The 22,062-nt window shown below is 38.2% G+C and overlaps 1 protein-coding gene across 1 annotated transcript in view; it reads left to right on the forward strand.

Moving 5' to 3' along the window:
* Ar (androgen receptor) overlaps nucleotides 1-22,062 on the forward strand; it is a 165,140-nt gene that overhangs the window by 138,171 nt on the left and 4,907 nt on the right. The window contains 2 exon segments of the mRNA XM_032889926.1: nucleotides 15,377-15,664; nucleotides 20,993-21,137. Of these exon segments, the coding sequence (XP_032745817.1) occupies nucleotides 15,377-15,664; nucleotides 20,993-21,137 (433 nt within the window).

A 22,062-nucleotide genomic window follows, 5' to 3' on the forward strand; every position in this document is an offset into this window, starting at 1 on the left:
CAGCTTAATTGGTGGTGACTATTACATAGTATGTAATTCAGATAAATGAGTAGATATCTCTCACTTTGATTTGTACATCCCAAGAAATCCTTCCAGTTTCCAAAATGGAATTGCAGAGAAAAAATAGCAACCTTCCTGTCGTCTTCTTTCCCGAAACTTTCCTCTGATCACTTCCCATTTATTCTTATTTCCCTAGACAAATAGTATTTGTTTTTGTGTTCTGGGACTCTTGAGTTCTCAGTACATAGTAAATAGCATGGACTTAATTATCCCTTGCCATGGCCTGAGTCATGCAGTAGACTGTACATGAATTTTAGGTACTAGATATCACCCACAGGAAGGAAACGACCATGGGCACCCAAAGCATGTGAGATTTAATGAAGTGTACATTTACTTCAACATTTATTTGAGCCTATTATCCCAGTATTTGTGAGGCTAAGATAGGTATATCACAACTTTAATTCTAGCTCGGCTATATAGTAAGTTCCAGGCCAGCTAGGACTACAGAATGGGGCATTCTCAATAAACAAAAATGTCAATTGAGAAGGACTACTAAGACATTGAACTTTGCCTATAAGGATAAAACCTTAACATGTATACAAGTTTTCACAAAGTCTATGAGTTCTCTAGTTAGGAAGATAGCTCAGGGTTTCCTGACAATAGTCTGATGCCACCATAAACTGTAATTTCCATTGTTGAAGGTAGTCTTTACGAAGTTACCTCATCAGTTGCCCTCTCCAAGACTCCAAGAGAAGTGCAGCACTGCTCCCTCTTTGATGCAAGAAAATGATTGTAATGCTACAGTACAACTTATGCCATGGTTCTTTGTGCATATTTTTATTCATTGAAGTGAATTCACCTATTTATGCACTCATCTACAAATACATTTTTCAATATCTCTTGAGTGCTAAATATGTAACAGAGTTTTATGCTGGACAATGGGGGAAGCTGATCCTGATAATAGAGCTGTAATATATGTCTTAAAAATCATATAGGACAAAGGAGATTGTTCAGTGGGCAAAAGCAATGGCTTCCAAGGCCTACAACCCATACTAGATCTCTGGAACCTACATGGAACACAAAGATAACCAACTTACTCAGATTATCCTCTGACCCCTACGTCGGCAGTGTGACAGGTTCAAACATACATGCACATGAATGCACATATACATGTACATATATGTATACACATATACAGACTCTAAATAAATATGTTTTAAAATATGTTAAATAAAAGATATGGTGATTATGATTATACATTACTCCTAAGGTATAAGTAGAAAATTATTCAGGAGAAGTTTAGTGAGATGCAAGAGAAGGGCTATTCAAGGCCATGAGCACAGCTTGAAAAAAAGGCAGAGACATAAAAGCTCTGAGGAGGCTTTAAAGAACAGCAAGTGATTTAAAATGGCCAGAGATAGGAAAATAAGGAAGGAAGCTGTGACCACACTGAACGTGAACCCGATTTCAGGCAGTTGAAGATTTATGGTTGCCAGACAGACATGACCGCATGTCATGTTGCTAACTGTTTATGTGTTTTAAGAGAATTTTGGGCGGCTTAAATGTTATGTTAGGAAGGGCTTACATTTTACCAAAGGAAGAGTGGCACACCATTCAGAGTGAAACAGAAATTTTTAACTTCAAATTTTGCTAACTACCCATGCTTGGTTCTTGGGCTCTACTTACCTCCACTTGAGATTGAAATCTGCAAGTACTGAACATGCCAAAAAGAAACTGGCCTAGACCAAGGTGATTGGCTTACATGAAAAATCTGCAGATATACTAACTACCACTTGCCTTGATCCTGACCACAGTTTCCCAGGGAAAGCTCCTACATAACTATTTCAGTGAAGGTTTTAGAGAATCTGATTTCTAAGTTCAAATGAGGAAAAGAAACCTACATATTACAATCCTTAGGAAGATTTGCACTGTGTGTGGTAGGTTTTGGTGAATACTGTAATAAAATAAACTGAGCTTTAACTGAGGATTCCCAAACTAAATTTCACCTCTCCCTTTTCACATTACACCATTTAACATCCTACCAAAACACTGCTTTCTGGAAAACACTGTTTAAAAAAAAAACAGGTATAAATAAAGACCTTTATTATGTGAGCAAAAAAGTACCTACTTAATTTCATCCATTTCCTAGATCTGCATATCTTCATTTACTGGATAAATCAGTAGAGCATGCATTAACAAACAAGAGTAGTCCATCACTAGCATATGCATGGCTACCAACTCCAATAAAATATGCCAGAAAATATCTATACCATGCTTGTCTCTCACAAAGGATAGAAGACAAAGGCACAGGTATTATCCATAACAACTAGTAACTATAGTCACATAATACTGTCCCAGAAGCACGCTAGAAACATTATTCTATGAAATGCAATATATTCCAGCATTATAGAGAGTGACCACTAACAGTTTTGGTGAACACTCTCTGATAAGCATCCCCGTACACAGTAAGAACACCAACATGATAGTAAGGTTCAATGACTGACTTCTATGTATTTAATGTTTACATTTAGCAAAGAGTTATAAAGCACACTTAACAATTTGAGACACAAATAGAATAGTGTGTTCCTGTAATCCTAGCATTCAAGGGACTGAAACAGGAGAATCATGAGTTCTAGGCCAGCCTTGGTAACATAGAAATGTTCTATTTCTAAAACAAGACAAATACAGTTCAGTGGTAGGGCATACACCTAGCATACACAAAGGAAATAATAATAATAATAATAATAATAATAATAATAATAATAATAATAATAATAATGTGGAACTCAAGGACTGGTTTTTGTTCATTTTTGTTTTTTCATCTTTTCCTTAACTCTCCAGACTTAGTCTAAATTGTCCTTAGCCTGGGTATCGTAGTTAGGATCTCTATAGCTGTGAAGAGACACTGTGACTACAGAAACTCTTATGGAGGAAAACAGTTAATTGAGGTCAGCTTGCAGTTCAGAGGTTTAGTCCATTATCATCATGATGGGAAACATGATGACACACAGGCAGACACGGTGCTGGAGAGGTAACTATGACTTCTACATCTGAATCTGCAGGTACATATAGCTGAGAATCTGAACTTCAAGCCCACCCCCCAGAGACATACTTCCTCCAGCAAAGCCACACTTCCTCCAAGGGCACAAATCCTCATAGTGACACTCCCTATGGTCATATGGGAGCTATTTTCACTCAAGCCACCGCATTGAGAATGCATCTGTTGACTCTCAGTTCTAAGAAGTTCTGCTTCTATACAAAATTCTCAGATACCTGAGTACTTAAGAGCTCTGCATCACCAAAGGATGTGCAGAGGAGCAAACTTCCACTATGTGTCTGAGCATCAACATGTATCATGTATGGCTGGCAATTAGAACTTTAAGGTATTTGTTGTATTGTCCAGTTGTTGTGCTGAACCTGAAGACTCAATACATTAGACAAAAACTACCAGTGAGGTACAGCACAAGTCCTTTTCTGCAAACAAAATTCCTGTGGTAGCTATAGTAGAAATAACATGATAGACTTAGACATAGGTTTGGTTTCTAGACCTGGGTCTAAAATTCTAATTTTGCCCATTTACTATTTTGGTGAACTTGTGAAAGTCTGTATAGCCTTCTAAACCCCATTTTCACCATTTCTTATGAAATTTGTGCAGAAGTAAATATGCCATCCTGCAGTAGGCACACAGTAATTATTGTACTTATTACTTGGTTTTAAGTGAAGACTGATCCTTCTATTCCCAGTACCAGTACAGACTTTTCTTTCTGTCCCTTTGAAAATGGCTTTTAATTCTTGCTCTTTGATCCTTTGGTTTCTGATTTACCTTTTAGTCAACACGTGAAGCCTTCTACACATGGCCACCATCTTCTAGTTGTACACACACACACACACACACACACACACACACACTTCAAAAGGAAGAAAGTTTGCTTCCAGGGGTTCTTTTCAAGGGAACTTGTGTTGGAAGAGACATATATTTTCTCTGTTATCTCTAAAACAGTTATCTGCAAAAGTACATAGATGTGCTCTGTTTCTGAGTACTTGCTTTTAGAGAACTATGCTTAGAGGTAAGTAATATTTTTCTAATCATCAAAATTGATGATACTCCATATCTAATACTTGAATCTTGTTTGTAAACCACCTCCTTAAAATATTTGAATTCTTAAAATGTGCTAGCCTTAGAAAGATTTTACTGGTATTTACTTTTGCTATGAGAGATCCAAAAGCCCATATTTGATCTTGAAAGAGAAAAGATAATGCTGTATTTTCTAACATATTGAACAAAAAAGAAAACACACAACATACAACATATAGAACCATATAGTTCCCAAACATAGTGTTCCAAGAAAAAACTTTTATATATATATATATATATATTTTAAATTTAACTACCTATTTGATTTTATCTTATGGGCATTGGTGTGAGGGCATCAGATGCCCCTGGGACTGAGTTACAGACAGTTGTGAGCTACCATATGGGTGCTGAGAATTGACCTCTTGGGTCATCTAGAATAGCAACCAGTGCTATTAACCACTGAGCCATCTCTCCAGCCTGTTATCTGATCATTTGAACTTTTCCTATTTCTGGTTGTAAATTGAGAAATATATTCCTTATTGTACTGAACGCAGATAATTTACCTGGGTAGGGTAACCTTTTAGAGACATTTGAACATCTTTTGAGACCATGCTGCTTAGAAGAACTAGGGAAAGAAATATGTGTTCACTGAGGAAGAAATAAAGCATCCATATGAAGTTTTTGATAATATTTCCATGACAATTTATGACTAAATAGCAAACTGGAAATATAATTACTGCCTGGATGACCTCTTTTGTCATCAGATTCCATGTTACTTAGGCCAACTAATTGGCACCAAATATAAACCCAGGAGTGCCAATTCCTTCTTTACCTACTGGCTTGCCATCCTGTTGAATGAAGGCTTCTGAGGCCGAAATGGGAGTAAATTGATAAGGGACATTTCAAGCTTCTAACAGTCAGAAACTAAAATTATGTAAGTACCAATCACTATCAGAAAATTTGGACTTGCGTTTGAAATTAAGAAATAGAGAACTCAAGCAGCCCAAGCCAGCACAGTGAAGTGTCATGTTGGCAACTCTGAAACCAAAAGAAATTGAGGGTTCTTTCTCCTTGACAGGCAATAAGGCATGGAAGCTTTGACTATTGAACTATAAGGCACAAAGATATTCATTTGTAAATGATTTAATTGCCAGACCGAGTAAGGATAGAGAGATTTTTATGCAACATTTTAGCTGATGCAAACAATTCAAAATACCATCATGAAAGAATTGTTGTTGATCTTTTAGTGGTTGTTACAAAAGCATTACATTTTACCATCCTGTTTCTTTGCCCCCTCATATTCTCTACTCTGAAAAATTATTTCTAATCTAGAATTTACAGGGAAGTACATGAACACATACTCATACTGAAGTCATTAAGGTAGAAAAGAAAAATTAATCCCCAAATAGCAATTGTCAATTTCTTCATCTCACCTTCTTCTTACAAGGTAAGAAAACTTGGAAGGCATGGAAACTCCTTTTCCAAAATGGTGACCGCCCCTCTCTCCACTTGTACCCGATGCTTTCTATCTCAGAAGAACTGACTTGGGCATCTGATTCTTGAACATAGGGGGCAAAGCCATCTTAAGCCACTACTTTAATCACAAACCACTTTTCATATTAGAAAATTCTGTTTAGTAATTACATCTATCTCAAAATGACCAGACAGTAAAAAGACTGTTCTGAATTTCTGCCAAAGGCTAACTGTCAACCCTAAGCTTTGTGAAAGAACTGAGGAAGTTGCTTATCCACAGACAGGGAAGAAGGATCAAATTTTGCTTCTCTTAGAAAAACACCAGCCAGCCCTCTCTTAAAACACTGGAGTTAAAAAAGAGTCAAATAGTCCTCCCTCTTCTCTCCTCAAGGGGTGACTTGTTTGTAGCAGCCCACACAACTAGAACTTACCATAAGGTGGAAGGCAAATCTGAGGTGCAATGCATGCTTCCTTTGTTTCCCTCCAAGGCTGGGCTAGTGAAGGAAGTGGGTTTGGTATTCTCTCTTAGCACCTGAGAACTTCCTCCACTCCCCACTGCTCCCTCACTGAAAACTTTTCCCTCTATCTGATCAGATCAGCTGTGAGACTTCCTCAGACACTGCAAACATTGTATCGATAAGACACTTAGTATTCCCTGTGCTTTGTTGTCTTGCAACAACCTCCATCTGGATAATCATTCCCTCCTGTTGGAGGCACAGTACATGAGGCCTGAGCAGCAGACAAAACATGAAAGTAAAATGCTCTCCGTCCTTGATTTGGACTCCAGCTTTTCTGTCCTGTCCTTTCCCAGTCACCACACACACACACACACACACACACACACACACACACACACACACACACACACACACATCCCACAGCTCCCCATATATGCATACACTCTTTCTCTTTTCCTTTGCTTAACCATATTCTGGGGTATACAAAAAGAAGGAAGGACTTTGGGAGGTATGTTTCCTCCTCCTCCATACAAAATTTAAATCTGACCAATGAGAACTTCTTTAATGTGGATTGAAAGGCAAACGTGGTTCGCTTTTTAACTGCTTGCTATTCTTGAATACTATTTCTGATAGTGAAATTTTCCTAAAAAACCATTAATATACCAATGGTTTTTTTTGTTTTGTTTTTGTTTTGTTTTGTTTTTATTTACAACAGACTGACAAAATTAGTGTTATTAACATTGGTGCTTCCCCCCCTTTTTTTTTCACTTCTCTTTCTTTCTTCTTTTTTTTTAAGGAAAAAAACCCTCTCATTTGCTTTCCAGGTCATACTGACCTGTTCAGCATGGACTGTTTCGCATTTGTTTTTAATGTCAGTTTAAATGTAATTGTAAAAGCATGTATGCTCTAAATTCATGTAGTTACTTTTTCCAGTGGAAAAGCCTGGTATGCAAAACCATTTCCAGGCTCTACAAGTTCTCAGGAGCAGGTTTGGGGTAATGACCCTGTGCTCCTCACTCAGGATGGCATCTGGACAGTGAACCCCTTTCCTCTGGCTCAGTAAGTCAGAGAAGGGAGAGTTGGAAATAGTTTCTGTGCTTTGGCAAGGGTGTGCAGCATTGCATATCATTCTATTATTAATTATGTTTACTCCTCCACAAACTAAGAACCATTAGACTAAATAGTCCCACATAAACCTTGAAAGATAAAATTTGATATTCTTTCCCCTGGCTATTCTCCTGACCAAGAACTGGGACTAGAAGGAGAATGAGAGTCAGCACCAGGCAGGGGTGGGGATCGAGGAGCCTTCTTGCCTGAAAGGGTATTTGTCATACATTTATTAATCCCATTTGGTCTCATTCTCCTGATAAGTTCTCACTTCATGGTTGCCAAGGACTGGCTTTGTTCTCTTACCTGCTATCCCTGTCTCAATTTTTCCCAATCCAATTCCCATTCCTGCTTCTAACCCTTCTTACTAATAACATGCTGGTGGAGCTGACAGAAAGGCAAACATACCTAACGCAGCGAGAAGACACCCGAGTCTGTCTTTTGTTCTGCCACTAACTATGTGTTTTGGTAAGATTTCCCTGTGCCCTTTGGTATCCCCATCTATAAAAGAAGGTGGGAGAAAACAGAGACAACATCTAAATTCTCCAAACACTTTTTCTGAAACTGGAATCTTTTCTTCAAATAAAATCTGAAATTTTATCCACCTAAATGCAAACTATATTACTGCTGCTCTGATTTGAAAGGAGGTGGTGAGGTCACATATTAAAGTTCACCTTGCCTTTTCCACAGAGACTTTTGAAGACATTCACAGGCTCCTAAGAGCTCTACTGGTGTACTAAAGTGATAGCTAGTAATCCTTTGAACTCTCATTTTTTTTTCCTGTTAGATTTTAGTCACAGTGGAAATTGTAAATTTCAGAAAGAAGACACTTTTTTCCAGAACATTCACCAGTTTAGGACATGGAGTATTGTGCTGCTCAGTAAGAGTGAGAGCCATCATCTATTGGTGTACCTAATTTACTCTGTGCTAAGCAATATACACTCTTCCCCCTCCCCACCCTTTGTAAAATCACAACCATGTGAGTCTGGTCTTGCTGTGTACAATGATTCAGAAAGCTGTCAGTCTGCCCTTCAATCTTTCACCCAAAATGAAAAATGATACTGCTCATAATTTGCCACTAGAAGGATCTCCTCCAAGTGTTTCTTGCCAGACGTCCACTCTTGAGAAAAGCTATCACCTGTCAACTGCATTTTCATAGAATCCAGACAGGTCTCATGAGGCTTCCGTCATTTCCTCCTAAAAGTAGTCCTATAGAGGGATCGGAGTGTATTTTCACCAAGGAGATTAGAAAAGTATAAGAGAAAGCAAGGGATTTGTTCCTGACCATACATGCCATAAGACTCTGATATTACCACTAAGACTTTGATATTTTAATAACATTTTAAAATTCCAGTGTCATTTTTTTCTTTTTTGTCCTGGAACTCAGAGGACATCTCACCATATGTGAGTCTCCTCAGTGGTGAAAAATGTGTTTGTTAACCTGAGATACCACTATGGTGTCTCTATTCCTTCAAACACTCTGATGATTTAGATACTATTCTCTCTATCTTACACATGAGTTAACTAAGGCATAGAGAGACTTCATCTTGCCCTGGGTCTCACGAAAATAGACTCATGGCTACTAATGAGACACTCTAGCTCCAAAAGCTTTATTTTCAAAAACAATATTTTATTCCTGAGAATTTTCTCTATGTGTGTAAAACATGAGAGTTTTTAAATAGTTCACTTTCTTCATGAATGAGGAAAAAATCCCTATGAGTGGAGAAAGCTGTCTTGGCTCATAATCTAGTACTCCTCTGATCTTAAGTCACATAAAAAGATCTACTATCCTAATTCTAGTAAATGGAATGATGACCGATATGACAGGCCAAAAGTCATGTGGAGAATTCTGTCAGTTCAGAATGGCATTTATTTACTCCCATTCACTAGCCCATCCTACCACGGCTCAGGAAACATCCTGGAAGAAGAAGCAGAAAGAATGAAAGGTGGAAGATGAGGAGGAGCGTTGTGCAAAATGTTGTATGGTGGACATGAAATATCTACTGCATACATCAACTCGCAGCAGCTATACAAGACCTGTGCAAGATCCAGCCAGATGAAATATACAGCATGGAGCACGAAGGGGTACCTAGACACTAAGGCTACCTGAGGAACTACTGGTAGTTGATGGCTACTTTGGGAGAGAGAGTTACATTTCTTCGGGAGTGGAATTTGTCTTTTTGTTGATTCCTTCAAATGATCATGGTCTTAATGCAAAGAGCTCAGTATTTTAAGAGCTTACCTGATTCAGTCAAGCCCTTAGCATTCAACTGAGTTGGAGCTTTAATATCATTTTCTCAGTATCTTCATAACAACAACCCGTTTGTTACTAGACTGCATAACTGAAAGAAGATGCATTTATTTGTGGGACTCAGAATCATAGATGATATCCTAAAAATTAGTCTCTCAGAGAAGGTAATTCTTTGATACTCCAAATTCTATGATGAAATCAAGGGAACAGAGACATCCTCAACCTTGGGCATAATAATTTAAAGTTTCAAAGACTATAGAAACATCACCTATACCTCTCTCTCCTGCCTATGAGTGACAAGGTATATAACCCTAGAAAACAAAACAATTAATCTGGAAACATCCCAAAAAAAGTCATTGAAGCTATAGAAGTTACAAAGCACATGTAGACCTCCTTCGAAACACACCACAAAGCCTGCTTTTTAAAAGCTCGCTTTGTGCTGTGGAGGTAGTCTCCACAGAAACACACTGTCCCCAGGCTAATACCAGCGTACAAGCTTTCCAGGACCCTGAACATCAGATGGCAACAAGGTCGTACCCTGTGAGGGCCCTTTCTTTCCACTACTCTAACCTAAATATAAAAGCAGTTACAAGATGTAGAGTAGCTCATATTCTATTAGAACTACCCACTTTTACTGCCCCCCCCCTCGGTTTTGCCATTCAGTTTAAGTAAGTCTCTGCCTTGACATGGTGGTTAGTTGGTATGTACCTCATATAGAGAATTGTTTTTTACTCTGGGGCTCAGGTGCAGGGGAAGGGAGGAGCATGGGGGTGGCCTTCATGGAAGAAAACAAGGCCTTGGGCACTGAGTAACAGCTGAGACTAGCAAGCTTCATTGTCTAGGAGTCCAAGTCGTCTAGCAACATGCTGGCCTCTGCTGCAGAGAGAGAACAGAGGATCCCTACAGAATGAATGGAATTCGATTTCAATTATGTTTAGTACAGTCACGCTCTTCAGGCAGATAGCTCAGAACACCTGGTGCGGCTTGAACCACTATGGTCACCCAGACAGCATATTACTGAGGCCCCGAGGACAAATGGGAATTCAGAATCTCTCCCTCAAGCAGATGCCTTATAACTGTAGAAGACAAAAAAAGACAGGCAAATTCTGATTGGCACAATTAAAAGAAATGGGAATAATTTTGTCTCAATGGACCTTCCCCATAGTGTCTATGCATATATGAATCTGTTTAGGCCCATAAGTCGTCACCTCACTGAAATCTCACAGGTCACACAGACTAAATCTCGTCGATTGTACACCAACCACTCTTTGTCCCTATGCCTTTTGACTAAAATCCACTAGATTCATGTTTGTATAATTCATTTTGGATTTTATCAATAGCTTTAGTATAGTATGGCAAATAAGACATCTGGCCCAGAAATCAGTCAACATTCACAGTCCTACTCAACAGACTCTCTGAGATAATGGAAATGTCCTATATTTCTGCTTTTCTGTTATCAGTCACTTGCTACATGTGGTTTTAAACACTGGAAATAGGTCAAGTGATAATCATTGAATTTTTATTTTTTTATCTTATTTTCAAGAGTCATATGGAGATAGTGGCTATATAAAATACTGCAAGCCTGGGAAGGTGCTCAGAGAGGGGCATACTGAAAGAGAGCAGGATTAAATTAGTAAAAGAGAGCAATGAGTCATAAGGGATTTAAAATTACGAATAAGAGCCCTGGTTCTAATCCTAGCTCTGCCACTAGATTGTTTCACCCTCACGAGATTCAACTTCTGCCTCTTTGACTTGAAAATTTGGACTAATAGAAGAATTCTCAAAGTTATATCTAAGGTTTGAACTCAACTTAGAATATATGTGTTTCATGAGATTTAATGTCCTGCATGGTCTTCTAGAGTTGAGATGACACTAAGACATTCCATTTCAGTTTGCCAGGAAGAATGCCTACCATTATTGTATACACATACCTACACACTGCACTTCCTGGGTAACTTTTGAATATATTTGATTCTGTGAACCTTGGACTCTTGTGACTCTAAGGACTTTTCCTTTTTGCCAAGCTGCGAATCTATATACCACTACCGTACCCCAAATATGTTTCTGTTTAGGCAGGGAACTGAGTATTTTCACAGCCTGTTAATTCTCTATTTTCAGATGTGAAAGTCCATTGTCAGAAATAAAGATTATAGTCAAATGACTATACTTTAGGGATTCAGACTTGGTGGAAAAGCCACATGACAAAAAACAGAGAATGTGGATTTTCTAGCTAAAGGAGGTTCCGATTATTAGGGTTATTTTTCCTATGTTTAAGACTAGAAAATACCAGCAATAAGGATGAAGTCTGACCGGAAACTGCAACAGGGTCATTCTGGAGGCATTATCACTTTGGATTCACAAAGTAGCAAAAGATGAATGCCAGCCACTCACTTTGAAAGGAGATAGGCTGGGTTCATACCAAACCCCAAGCGTAATGCCTTTAATGGGAGGTGAAAGTTAGCAGTGGATGTACATATCTATTTATTACTAGCTGTGCCTAAATCCTATAGAAATGATGGTTGGAAAAGGTCATCTTGCAGTCAGGATTGGGTTCCAAGGCATCCTTATTATTTTCCCTCTTTTCTTCTCAATGCTTCTCTCTGTCCTAGGTATCAATACAATCATGTAATTTACTATTACGTTGATTTACTTAGTAAGAGTATGATAGAGTTTACAGTAAAGATCTTACTTTTCTAATTAAGGCTTAAAGTCTGTTCTGGATATGTCATTTTTCTATGGAGCCAGAAGCAGATATATAGTAATTTTTTATAATAACATTTATATGCTTGCTTTCAGGGATCAGCTTCTCTTTATTTTATGTCTTTCTTTACATATTTAATTATTATTTTAAAAGATTAGAGAAAATACAGTTTATGGTCTACTCTCGGTGCATCAGCTTATGATAGATCTCAGAGTTATGACCTTTTCAATTATTTAAACTTATCAATATAAGTGCTTGGGAAAACAGAACAAAGTAACCATTGGAATGCCAGAGGACTTTTAAAGTGTGTGTGTGTGTGTGTGTGTGTGTGTGTGTGTGTGTGTGTGTGTGTGTGTTCTATGAGCATATTTGGAAGACAATTTTTTAAGTTTAATAATATTTTTTTCTTTTATTGGATATTTTTACTTACTTTTCAAATGTTATCCCCTTTCCTGGTTTCCCCACCACCCTCTATTGCATCCCTTCTCCCCCTACTTCTATGAGGGTGCTCACCCAACCACCTACCCACTACCTCCCACCTCCCCATCCTGACATTCCCCTACACTGGGGCATTGAGGCATTGAGCCTTGACAGGACAAAGGGCATCTCCTCCCATTGATGCCCAACAAGGCCATCACCTGCTACATATGCAGCTGGGACCACAGGTCTATCCCTGTGTACTCTTAGGATGGTGGTTTAGTCCCAGGGACCTCCGGGTGGGGGGGTCTGGTTGGTTGATATTGTTGTTCTTTTATGGGGTTATATACCCCTTCAGCTTTCAGTCTTTTCTCTAACTCCTCCATTGGGGAACCTGTGTTCAGTCCAATGGATGACTCTGAGCATCTGCCTCTGTATTTGTCAGGCTCTGGCAGAGCCTCTCAGGAGCCAGCTTATATCAGGCTCCCATCAGCATGCACTTCTTGGCACCCGAAATAATATCTGGGTTTGGTGGTTGTATGTATATGGGCTGGATCCCCAGGTGGGGCAGTCTCTGGATGGCCTTTCCTCAGTCTCTGCTCCACACTTTGTCTCCATTTTCCCTCCCGTGAGTATTTTGTTCCCCCTTCTAAGAAGGACTGGAGCATCCACACTTTGGTCTTCCAGCTTCTTGAGCTTCATGTGGTTTGTAAATTATATCTTGGGTATTCTAAGCTTTTGAGCTAATATCCACTTATCAGTGAGTGCTTATCCTGTATCAGAATGATATTTTCCAGTTCCACCCATTTGCCTAAGAATTTCATGAAGTCATTGTTTTTAATAGCTGAGTAGTACTCCATTGTGGAAATGAACCACATTTTCTGAATCCATTCCTCTGTTGAAGGGCATCTGGGTTCTTTCCAGCTCCTGGCTATTATAAATAAGGCTGCTATGAACATAGTGGAGCATGTGTCCTTGTGATATGTTGGAGGATCTTTTGGGTATATTCCCAGGAGTGGTATAGCTGGGAGCTCAGTTAGTACTATACCCAATTTTCTGAAGAACCACCAGACTGATTTCCACAGTGGTTATACCAGCTTGCAATCCCACCAACTAGGAAGGAGTGTTAATGAATGAGTTTGGGGTACTGTTACTGTGATCATCAAAGAATATTATTGTATCTAGTATTCTAACGGCTGTCTTCTAATATGATTTTCATTTTATGGACAGATGATAAAGTTAGGGATCTTTTTTTAAAATCCTATTACAGCTTCTAACCCTTTACCATACTTTTCCTCACTTCTCTAAAGAAAAAAATCAATATGTGCTATAGTACATGATCAACAATGAATATCATTCAGACAATATCTGAGGCACCTGATGATGTGTGGTAGGAAATAGAACACCAAAATTTCCTGCTCACTATTCCCAAGGTGGGATGGCTTAGGAGTCTGAAAATAGAAAAGATTTTCAGAAGGTTTTCTAAACTTCATTTTCATTTCATACTTAAATTCTTGACTGCTGTCAACCTAGTCTCTGAACCCCTACAATGGCATGAGCATGTGGCAAATTTTCTATCCTCAGAGAATCTTAAATACTTTTGCCTGTGAGAGAGAGCTAAGCCTGGTAGCAAAGACCTGTATTTCCAGATACACTGGGGAGCTGAGATGGAAGAATTATAAATCCAAGTCCTGTCCAGGTTACAGAGTGAGTTCAATGCAAAGCTGATTAATTTTGTTAAATTCTTGCCACAAAAGTAAAGTAAAAATGGGGACTTAAAATATTGGTTCAGTGATGAGTATTTACTAAGCTTGGATTATGTTCAATTCCCAGTGCTGAAAAAAATGTGTATATAGAGAAAAGGGACCTAATTTCCAAGCTGATATACTTTTTAGTACCCCTTTAGCACCCATGTAGGGAAGTCCAGATCTTCAGTCAACAGGTCTTTTTAGTCACTTTTGTTAACACAGATGTATTTGCATGACACTCTTGTTTACAGCATTCAGTATTTGCCTAAAACCTAGAAGTCAGGACATCATATATATATATATATAGACACTAATTGTTGTCTTGGTTACAATGTTCATTATTTGCTTATTGCCTGTAAGACAAAGCCTGAACTTCTTATTATAGTATACATTAAAAACCGGGTCACATTTTATAGCACTGTAGATAGCCATTCTTTCCATATAAGCAATATAAACTATATAGCAATATAAACACTGATTTCTGGTTTTTCCCATTTCTTTATGTCCTTTCTACCCATTTCTACCTGGTGAAATTTCTTATCAATGTTTAAGCTCTAGGTCAAATGCCATCTTTGAGGTGAAGTATTACCTAAGTTCACCATATAAAAAGGTGTCTCCCCTCTTCATGGTGCCTCTATTGTAGTCTCTACTGTTCTGGCACTTTCCAGAATTATCAGTATTTACTTCTCTTCTAAAAAACTGGAGCATAACCTATGTTCTTTATGCTACCCAATAACAAATATTTGCCAATGGAAGTGTGGATAATAGATGAATAAAGAAATCAGTCATGAATGTTTCTGTAAAGGAATCAATTGGAAGAATGTCCCAGGTATCAATACTGAAGTGTGCATTCAGGCAGAGCTGATTCAAGGATATACTAGAGTGGTCTGGAACGAGGATCAAAGGGGAAAGCAACATATGAAAGTTTTGGGTTTAGCAGGGATGATAACTATCTCATTCAACCAATGTTAATAAACACTTGTCTTTAAGAAGCTGGTATTCTATGACCAGAAATAAAGAAGATATTATTATTAATAACATTACTATCATCATTATTTTAGCTCTCTTACTTTTCCTAACAGGGTAAGTATTATGTGTATTTTTGGCCACTGATAATAAATTCAAGTTTCTTTTACTTCTCAATAGCTCGTAAGCTGAAGAAACTTGGAAATCTCAAACTCCAGGAAGAAGGAGAAAACTCCAATGCTAGTAGCCCCACTGAGGACCCATCCCAGAAGATGACTGTATCACACATTGAAGGCTATGAATGTCAACCTATCTTTCTTAATGTGCTGGAAGCCATTGAGCCAGGAGTGGTGTGTGCCGGACATGACAACAACCAGCCTGATTCCTTTGCTGCCTTGTTATCTAGTCTCAACGAGCTTGGCGAGAGACAGCTTGTACATGTGGTCAAGTGGGCCAAGGCCTTGCCTGGTAAGGAAAAGGAGAATGGTGATCTCGGATAAGGGACATGATAATTATTGAATGGTTCTTTGAGTCAGGTACTTGTTACCATATGCAGTCCTCAATGCCACACTGTGGAGAAGTGATTTTCATATAAAAATTTTTGACTGTCAATGCTGAGGAAGTTGAGACTCTGAAAGCATGAGAAAAAACAATATACTAGTACCCCACGTGACTATACAGAAACACAGTAATCATAATTTGTCATTTAAGCCCAAATCACATATCTTATAGTTACAGCTACATAAACCGCAAGATGTTCTTCTGTGTGTAAACATGGAAGTTCGCACCAGAGGTAGCATTAAGCCTGAGTTATCCCACAGGAATTTTTATGATACGGTAGAAAGAAAGTTGGAAGTTAGAATACTTAGTTTCTAATCTTAGCTCTGCTCAAAACCCATTTTTGATCCTTTACCATTCTGGGACTGTTTATTTCTATGTATCAAGAGTATTTTGGACTAACTTGATGATTTTTAAACTCTACATCAAGGAACACTTTAACATTCTTTATAGTACTTTAGAAATCACAGTGGGAAGAAAGGTTATATCATAGTAAGAGTTACCAAATGATTATCTTACTTCTCTTGGAATAGGAGCAAACTTCCTTGCTAGGCCATCCGAAATTTAAACAAGTCTTGTAATTTAACTATAATCGATTAGGAAAGCTTTAGATATCTTTTATCTATGAATTCATAAACTTGTTTTAGCAAACAAATTGTTTATCTCTTTTTTAAAAATGTATACAGATACAAGTGGCTCCATTGATTTAAAGCTAGAATCTTTGCCTAATCTTCAATCCTTTGCCATCTCATCTCCCTCAGCACTACCCCCAATTAAGCCATAAGCTACTAGTCACTGTCATACAGTCTTGTGACTCTTGGGAACTCATTTTGAAAGGCAATGAAGCGTATGCTCTTTAAAGATTCTCCCAATCCTGAGATTATATGATTCAAAGATTCTTTTGAAATATCAACAACCAAGTCTCCTTCTGTCAAGTCAAAGACAACCCACACTTTAATGAAAACTTTACTATTCAGGCCGGGAATTTGTGTGTGGGGAAAAACAGTTTTCCGTTTGGACTATCATAAGAATTCACTGTATAGGACCCTTTTTCTTCTATTTTACATAAATTAAATTCTGACAAAGAGGGGTTTAATGATCTTAAGTTAAGACAAAATAAGCGCATTCATACAGACAGAACATAGACACATATGAAATAAAATAAACACAACTTGAACCCAGGCCTTCCTAATTCCAAAGAACTCCCAACTTATGAACTCTAGCAATTATGTATAATGGCCCTCCATTTCTGTCATTCTTGGCTTTACAGTGAGGGGCAAAACCTCCTAGAAGGCCACCTGAATTGTATAATGTCCATTCTACTTTTGAAAACATTGCATTTTGATTGTCAAGAACTCGTTTTTTATTTCTAACCCACAAGGCCCCAATCCCAGCTTCTAGAACTTTCCTACTACTTTCTCATGTTGGAAAACTGAGTTTATGTAGCCAATAAGATTACTGGGCAGGAAGCCCAAGGACTGTGGCTGGATATATACTGTGCCAAATCTGAAAGTTCACACAGGGAGCAAGAATGCAAACAAGAAAAAAGGCATTATTGTCATTTATCCAGCTGGATGTCTTGATGCCATTTTTAATGGAGAGTCTCAATTTCCAAATATTTAACATGTCTCATTTTATAGGATTCACAAGCTCTCCATATATATGAGTCTCAAAAATGATCATCATTTCTATTTCACACACCATAACTCAAAGAAGTTAACTAACTTATTGCATTAGTTACTTAACAATGGAATAAGAGCTTATACTCTGATCATTTGATTTCTAATTAAGTGGTCTTAGAAATAACCTAGTACAGATAACCATGGCAGAATCTCTCTTACCTGGAAATACTGGCTGTCAGTGTCTGAACCCTCAGCATGGAAAACCTTTTCCTCACACTAACAAATCTGCAAGCCAAAATCAGTTTAGTGTCTGCCTTTCCAGAATAAATGACCTCTGACACTGAATCATTTAGAAGAATAGCTCCTAAAGGAAGCTGATTACTGCATTCATAAGAATGACTATTGAAATTGTCCATAATCACCTACTAGTTCAAGTAATTTGCACATTCAACGTTTGAGTTTCTGTTCTATACAAGAACCTAGTCAGATGAATTCTATTGTACATTTTCTGTGGTGGTGATAATATCTGGAAATTTCCTCATAAGGTTCCTGGTACATTAATAATTCTAATTAAAAATAGGAGACATTTGAATTTGATTGTAATATACACAATATATTTGTAAGCAGATGGATCTAGATTGGGATCTTACCTATGAATTGATATATAACCTTAAGTAAATCATACGACTTTATGCAGCGTTTTCCTCATCTCCTTTTAGAGATGGTAGACCACTTTGTGAACTGTCATCAGCACAGAATTTATGTATAAAGAATAGCTAGCGAGGAGGTAAAACATAGTAACTGCTGTCTAGATGATAGCTTATAATTATGATGATTAGATGTTAAAGCTATAGCTTTCATTAAGCTCAATCTGAATTGCCAACAGCCTTCTGTAGACCTCATATATTGACCTTGGGTTTGAATTGTCCTCTTTGAAAACATTGGCTTGTCATTACTCCGGAGCAACAGACATTTCCAGGCCTTGTTTTTCACACACTGTCCCAGACATGAAGCTATATACTTCTAGTGGTGTAGATGATTGGGTAATAATGCTGATTAGATTCTAATGAGAAAACAGAGAAGCATCATCTATTCCTTGTTGGTTGTGTCTCAAAGCCTGAGCATAATTCCTCTGTATTTTGCCAGAACAGTATAACATTGTCTGACACTAGAGTTCCCCCCTGTCTTCCTTTATTAGCCATGCAATCTGAGGGGGCTAGTTCAAAGGCTATACATTTAAAGAACTGTCAGGTATTACAAACAGAATGCACCTATATCAGAAAACAAGTGTTTTACGTTATTGGTGTGTGCACAAGTATTGTGTCTGAGTTCTAAGCAGCTCTGAGTACTGTTAATTAGTATTGCAGACTAACTGAAATGTTCCCCTTTAACATTTTTTGTTAGTTATCTGTTGTTAGAGAGTAGGGGAAACATATGTAGAGATAATTTCTTTGATACCTGCACAGTTTAATTCTTTCCTCTCCATGTACCTTCAGATTCACACATTTCACCAGAAGATCAAAGTTTATCAACCAATTTTTTTCCTGTCTACTACATCACAGCACAGATGTTCATGGTTCCTATTTCCAGGACTCTTTTACCATGTTAACCTTAAATATTCCCTCATTAAACCTGGCCTCTTGTCTTCTATAAGGAGTTCAATCAAGGGATTCTATACCATAGAAGGTTTCCAAGAGAGAAATGCTTTCGAGTTTGAGGCTCCAGCCAGTTTGTTCATTTGTCAATACAATTAAGAGAGAAACACAGGCTTGGGAACTAGGATAATGACCAAGAGCTTATGCCTGGGAGATGTGAAATCTAAAGCAAAATGAAAACCGAAGGGAGTCAGTGTGTAGGTGAGTGGGCAGAGAGCATTCTGATAGTGAAGATCTCACACTTGAGCTCATAGATAAGAAATAGTAGATGACCCACATAATCTCTGAGCTGTGACCATTAGGAGATGATTAAGGAATAGAGGTGAAAACTGAAACACATGGATTCCAGTTGCAGTTCAGCCCTGACTGCATGACCTTGGGCAAGTCACATAACTGTTCCAATCTTCAGGTTCCATGTTGATAAAATAAATAGTATATTGCCTGTCACCTAGAGTCATGAGTATCAAATGAAGCAAATTTACAGAATGCTTGCCCTAATATTCTTAATGATAATTCTGAATTTGTATGAGGAAAATAAAGGAAGTACAAGTAGGGGTGCGCTGCAGGGCAGTGCTTTAAAAGTTTTAACTATTCTAAGAATTGGAAAGTTCCGGTAAAAGTTGGTTATATATATTTTACCTATGTGTTATTACAGATGCAACTTTTGGAGGTTTCTTCCTGAACTTAAGGGAAGCCATTTGGAAGGAATCAAAGTCCCGTTCTATAAAAATTGAATAAATAACTACTTAGGCCCCATATTATGTATCTCATATCTTTCAAGAGCCCAGTCAAATACCCGGGCTATGATTTGTATTAGGGGGCAAAGATTAATAAAATAAGCTTGAAGTCTTGTAGAAGAAAGATGTGTCCATTTATAAATCAGAATGTTTTGAACAGAGTTCTTTAGTCTGCTAAAGCTACTTCAGGTTCCTTGAAAAGGCAAAGAATCATGATGGGTCCATGGTCATGAATAATATAGAAAATACTCTACAGAGGAAGCAGCTTTGGAAAACTAGCTGAGGCGTAAGTGAGTGTTAAATCAAAGTAAAAGGCATCTCCTGAGTGGAAGCATGGAAACACTTGCAGGCATTGCGACAAATTATGGGTTTTGCAAGAAGGGCTGGGACCCTACTAGTATCAGAAGGCAAGTGACAAAAATTAACCCTAATCAGGCAGGTCATACAGGGTTTCCTATATAAAAATAGCAGCTTATGGGTAGCAGATGGATATAAAATTATGAGGGGCAGAGTTATATAGGAAATAGAAATTCAAGAAAGCATGGGGTACAAGAATTATGGAGGAAAAAAGCCTAAAGGGGGGTATAGAGAAAGCAATATGTATTAACCACCTCCCATAATTTGCAGATATGTAAGATTATCCCTCTCCTATGGTTGTGGCATGGCTGACATCAGATTACAACTAGAAGACAGCTTTGTAAAATGAGAAGAACTGTCCACGTAGGAGAACTGGCAATTAAAGTGAATCTTGCCAAAGGCGTAATCATCAAGAATGTGGGCTTGAGAAATCAGCCTGCTAGACACAGTCATATGACCTTGAACATATTCCTAGGCTTCTCTGTAACTCATTTTCACTGATGCACAGAATGGGGATAATAAATGCACCTATTTTATTCCTTGTGAAGATGAAATTAGTAACAGAAGTAAGGGGCTCAGAAAAGAGTCAACTTGCTATAAGTAGTATTAGATTGTGACTCTCTTCCAAACATCATCACCCTTTCTGAAGCCATCATGATCTCATTAAAGAGCTCAGTGAAAGAAAATGAATGGGGCCTACCATACAGACTTTTCTTCTTCACTACCATTCCCTAAATAGCTATCAGTGATGTTCATTAAGGCTCCTGGCTGGCTGTGTGAGGGCCAAATTTTCAGCAAAACAGAGGCTCAGACATAATCGACCCCACCAATGGCAATCTGACTTTGCTTCTGCCCTTTCTACTCCAGGCTTCCGCAACTTGCATGTGGATGACCAGATGGCAGTCATTCAGTATTCCTGGATGGGACTGATGGTATTTGCCATGGGTTGGCGGTCCTTCACTAATGTCAACTCTAGGATGCTCTACTTTGCACCTGACCTGGTTTTCAATGAGTAAGTACTCTTGTGATCAGCCTTTGGTCCCTTTGCTATCACTGATGACTTCTCTCAGTCACCATTTGTTGAGCAATTACTTTTGTGACAGACAATGCTCCATACTTCTAAAACCTGTCTCACTGAGTTCTTATGATAATCTGATCTGTTTTCATAGCCATGTCTTTTAGGATGTGGGAGTTTATATGTATCAAAATTAAATTGACATTGGCCCTAGAATTTCCTTTTTCTTAAGAGATTTAATTCAAATCTGTCTTCCTACTTGCTATGTTTATTTTTCATGAATTTGGTCAAGGGCTCAGATTTTAGAAACATATTCTCTCCCAATGTCTTAGTTCAGCTATTATCCACATCTTGATCTTTGAACAAGACCCCTTCATGTCTCTGACTTTCAGGTTCCTGAAATTTTCAGTTTTCTCATAGAGCAACAAACATTTTAAGTGGGAATTGATAGGTGTGGTCTTCCTGGCCTATGGTAAAGAAAATACTTTTTAAAATGAAGACTTAAAAGAATCATTTTGTCCAAGAATGGTGACTTGAAGAATCCCAGCATTCAAGCAATGGAGGCAGGAGAATCAGGAGCTCAATGTTAAACTTACTTTTATAGGACATTCAAAGCCAGCCACCAGCCTAGACTGCAGAGTAACATCTTTCACTGGATGAGAAAGAAAGAGAAAGGAAAAATGAAAGGAAAGGGTGGGAGAAGGAAGGGAGAGGACATAAAGGCAAGGTAAGGGGTCAGGCCAGGGACCCCATTCTCTTTCCCTTTGTCCTTTTCCTGTTAGTATTAGTGTTCTCAGACTTCCAGTGGCCCTGTGCACAGAGCTGACCAGAATAACTGGCCCAAGAACCTTGAGCTTGATTCATTACAGTGAATCCTTTCAGTGAGAACAGGCACCATGCTTCCTCCCGCTCCGGGCCTTTC

The sequence above is a fragment of the Rattus rattus genome, chromosome X (assembly GCF_011064425.1).
Source record: "Rattus rattus isolate New Zealand chromosome X, Rrattus_CSIRO_v1, whole genome shotgun sequence".
In the NCBI taxonomy this organism is placed as follows: domain Eukaryota; kingdom Metazoa; phylum Chordata; class Mammalia; order Rodentia; family Muridae; genus Rattus; species Rattus rattus.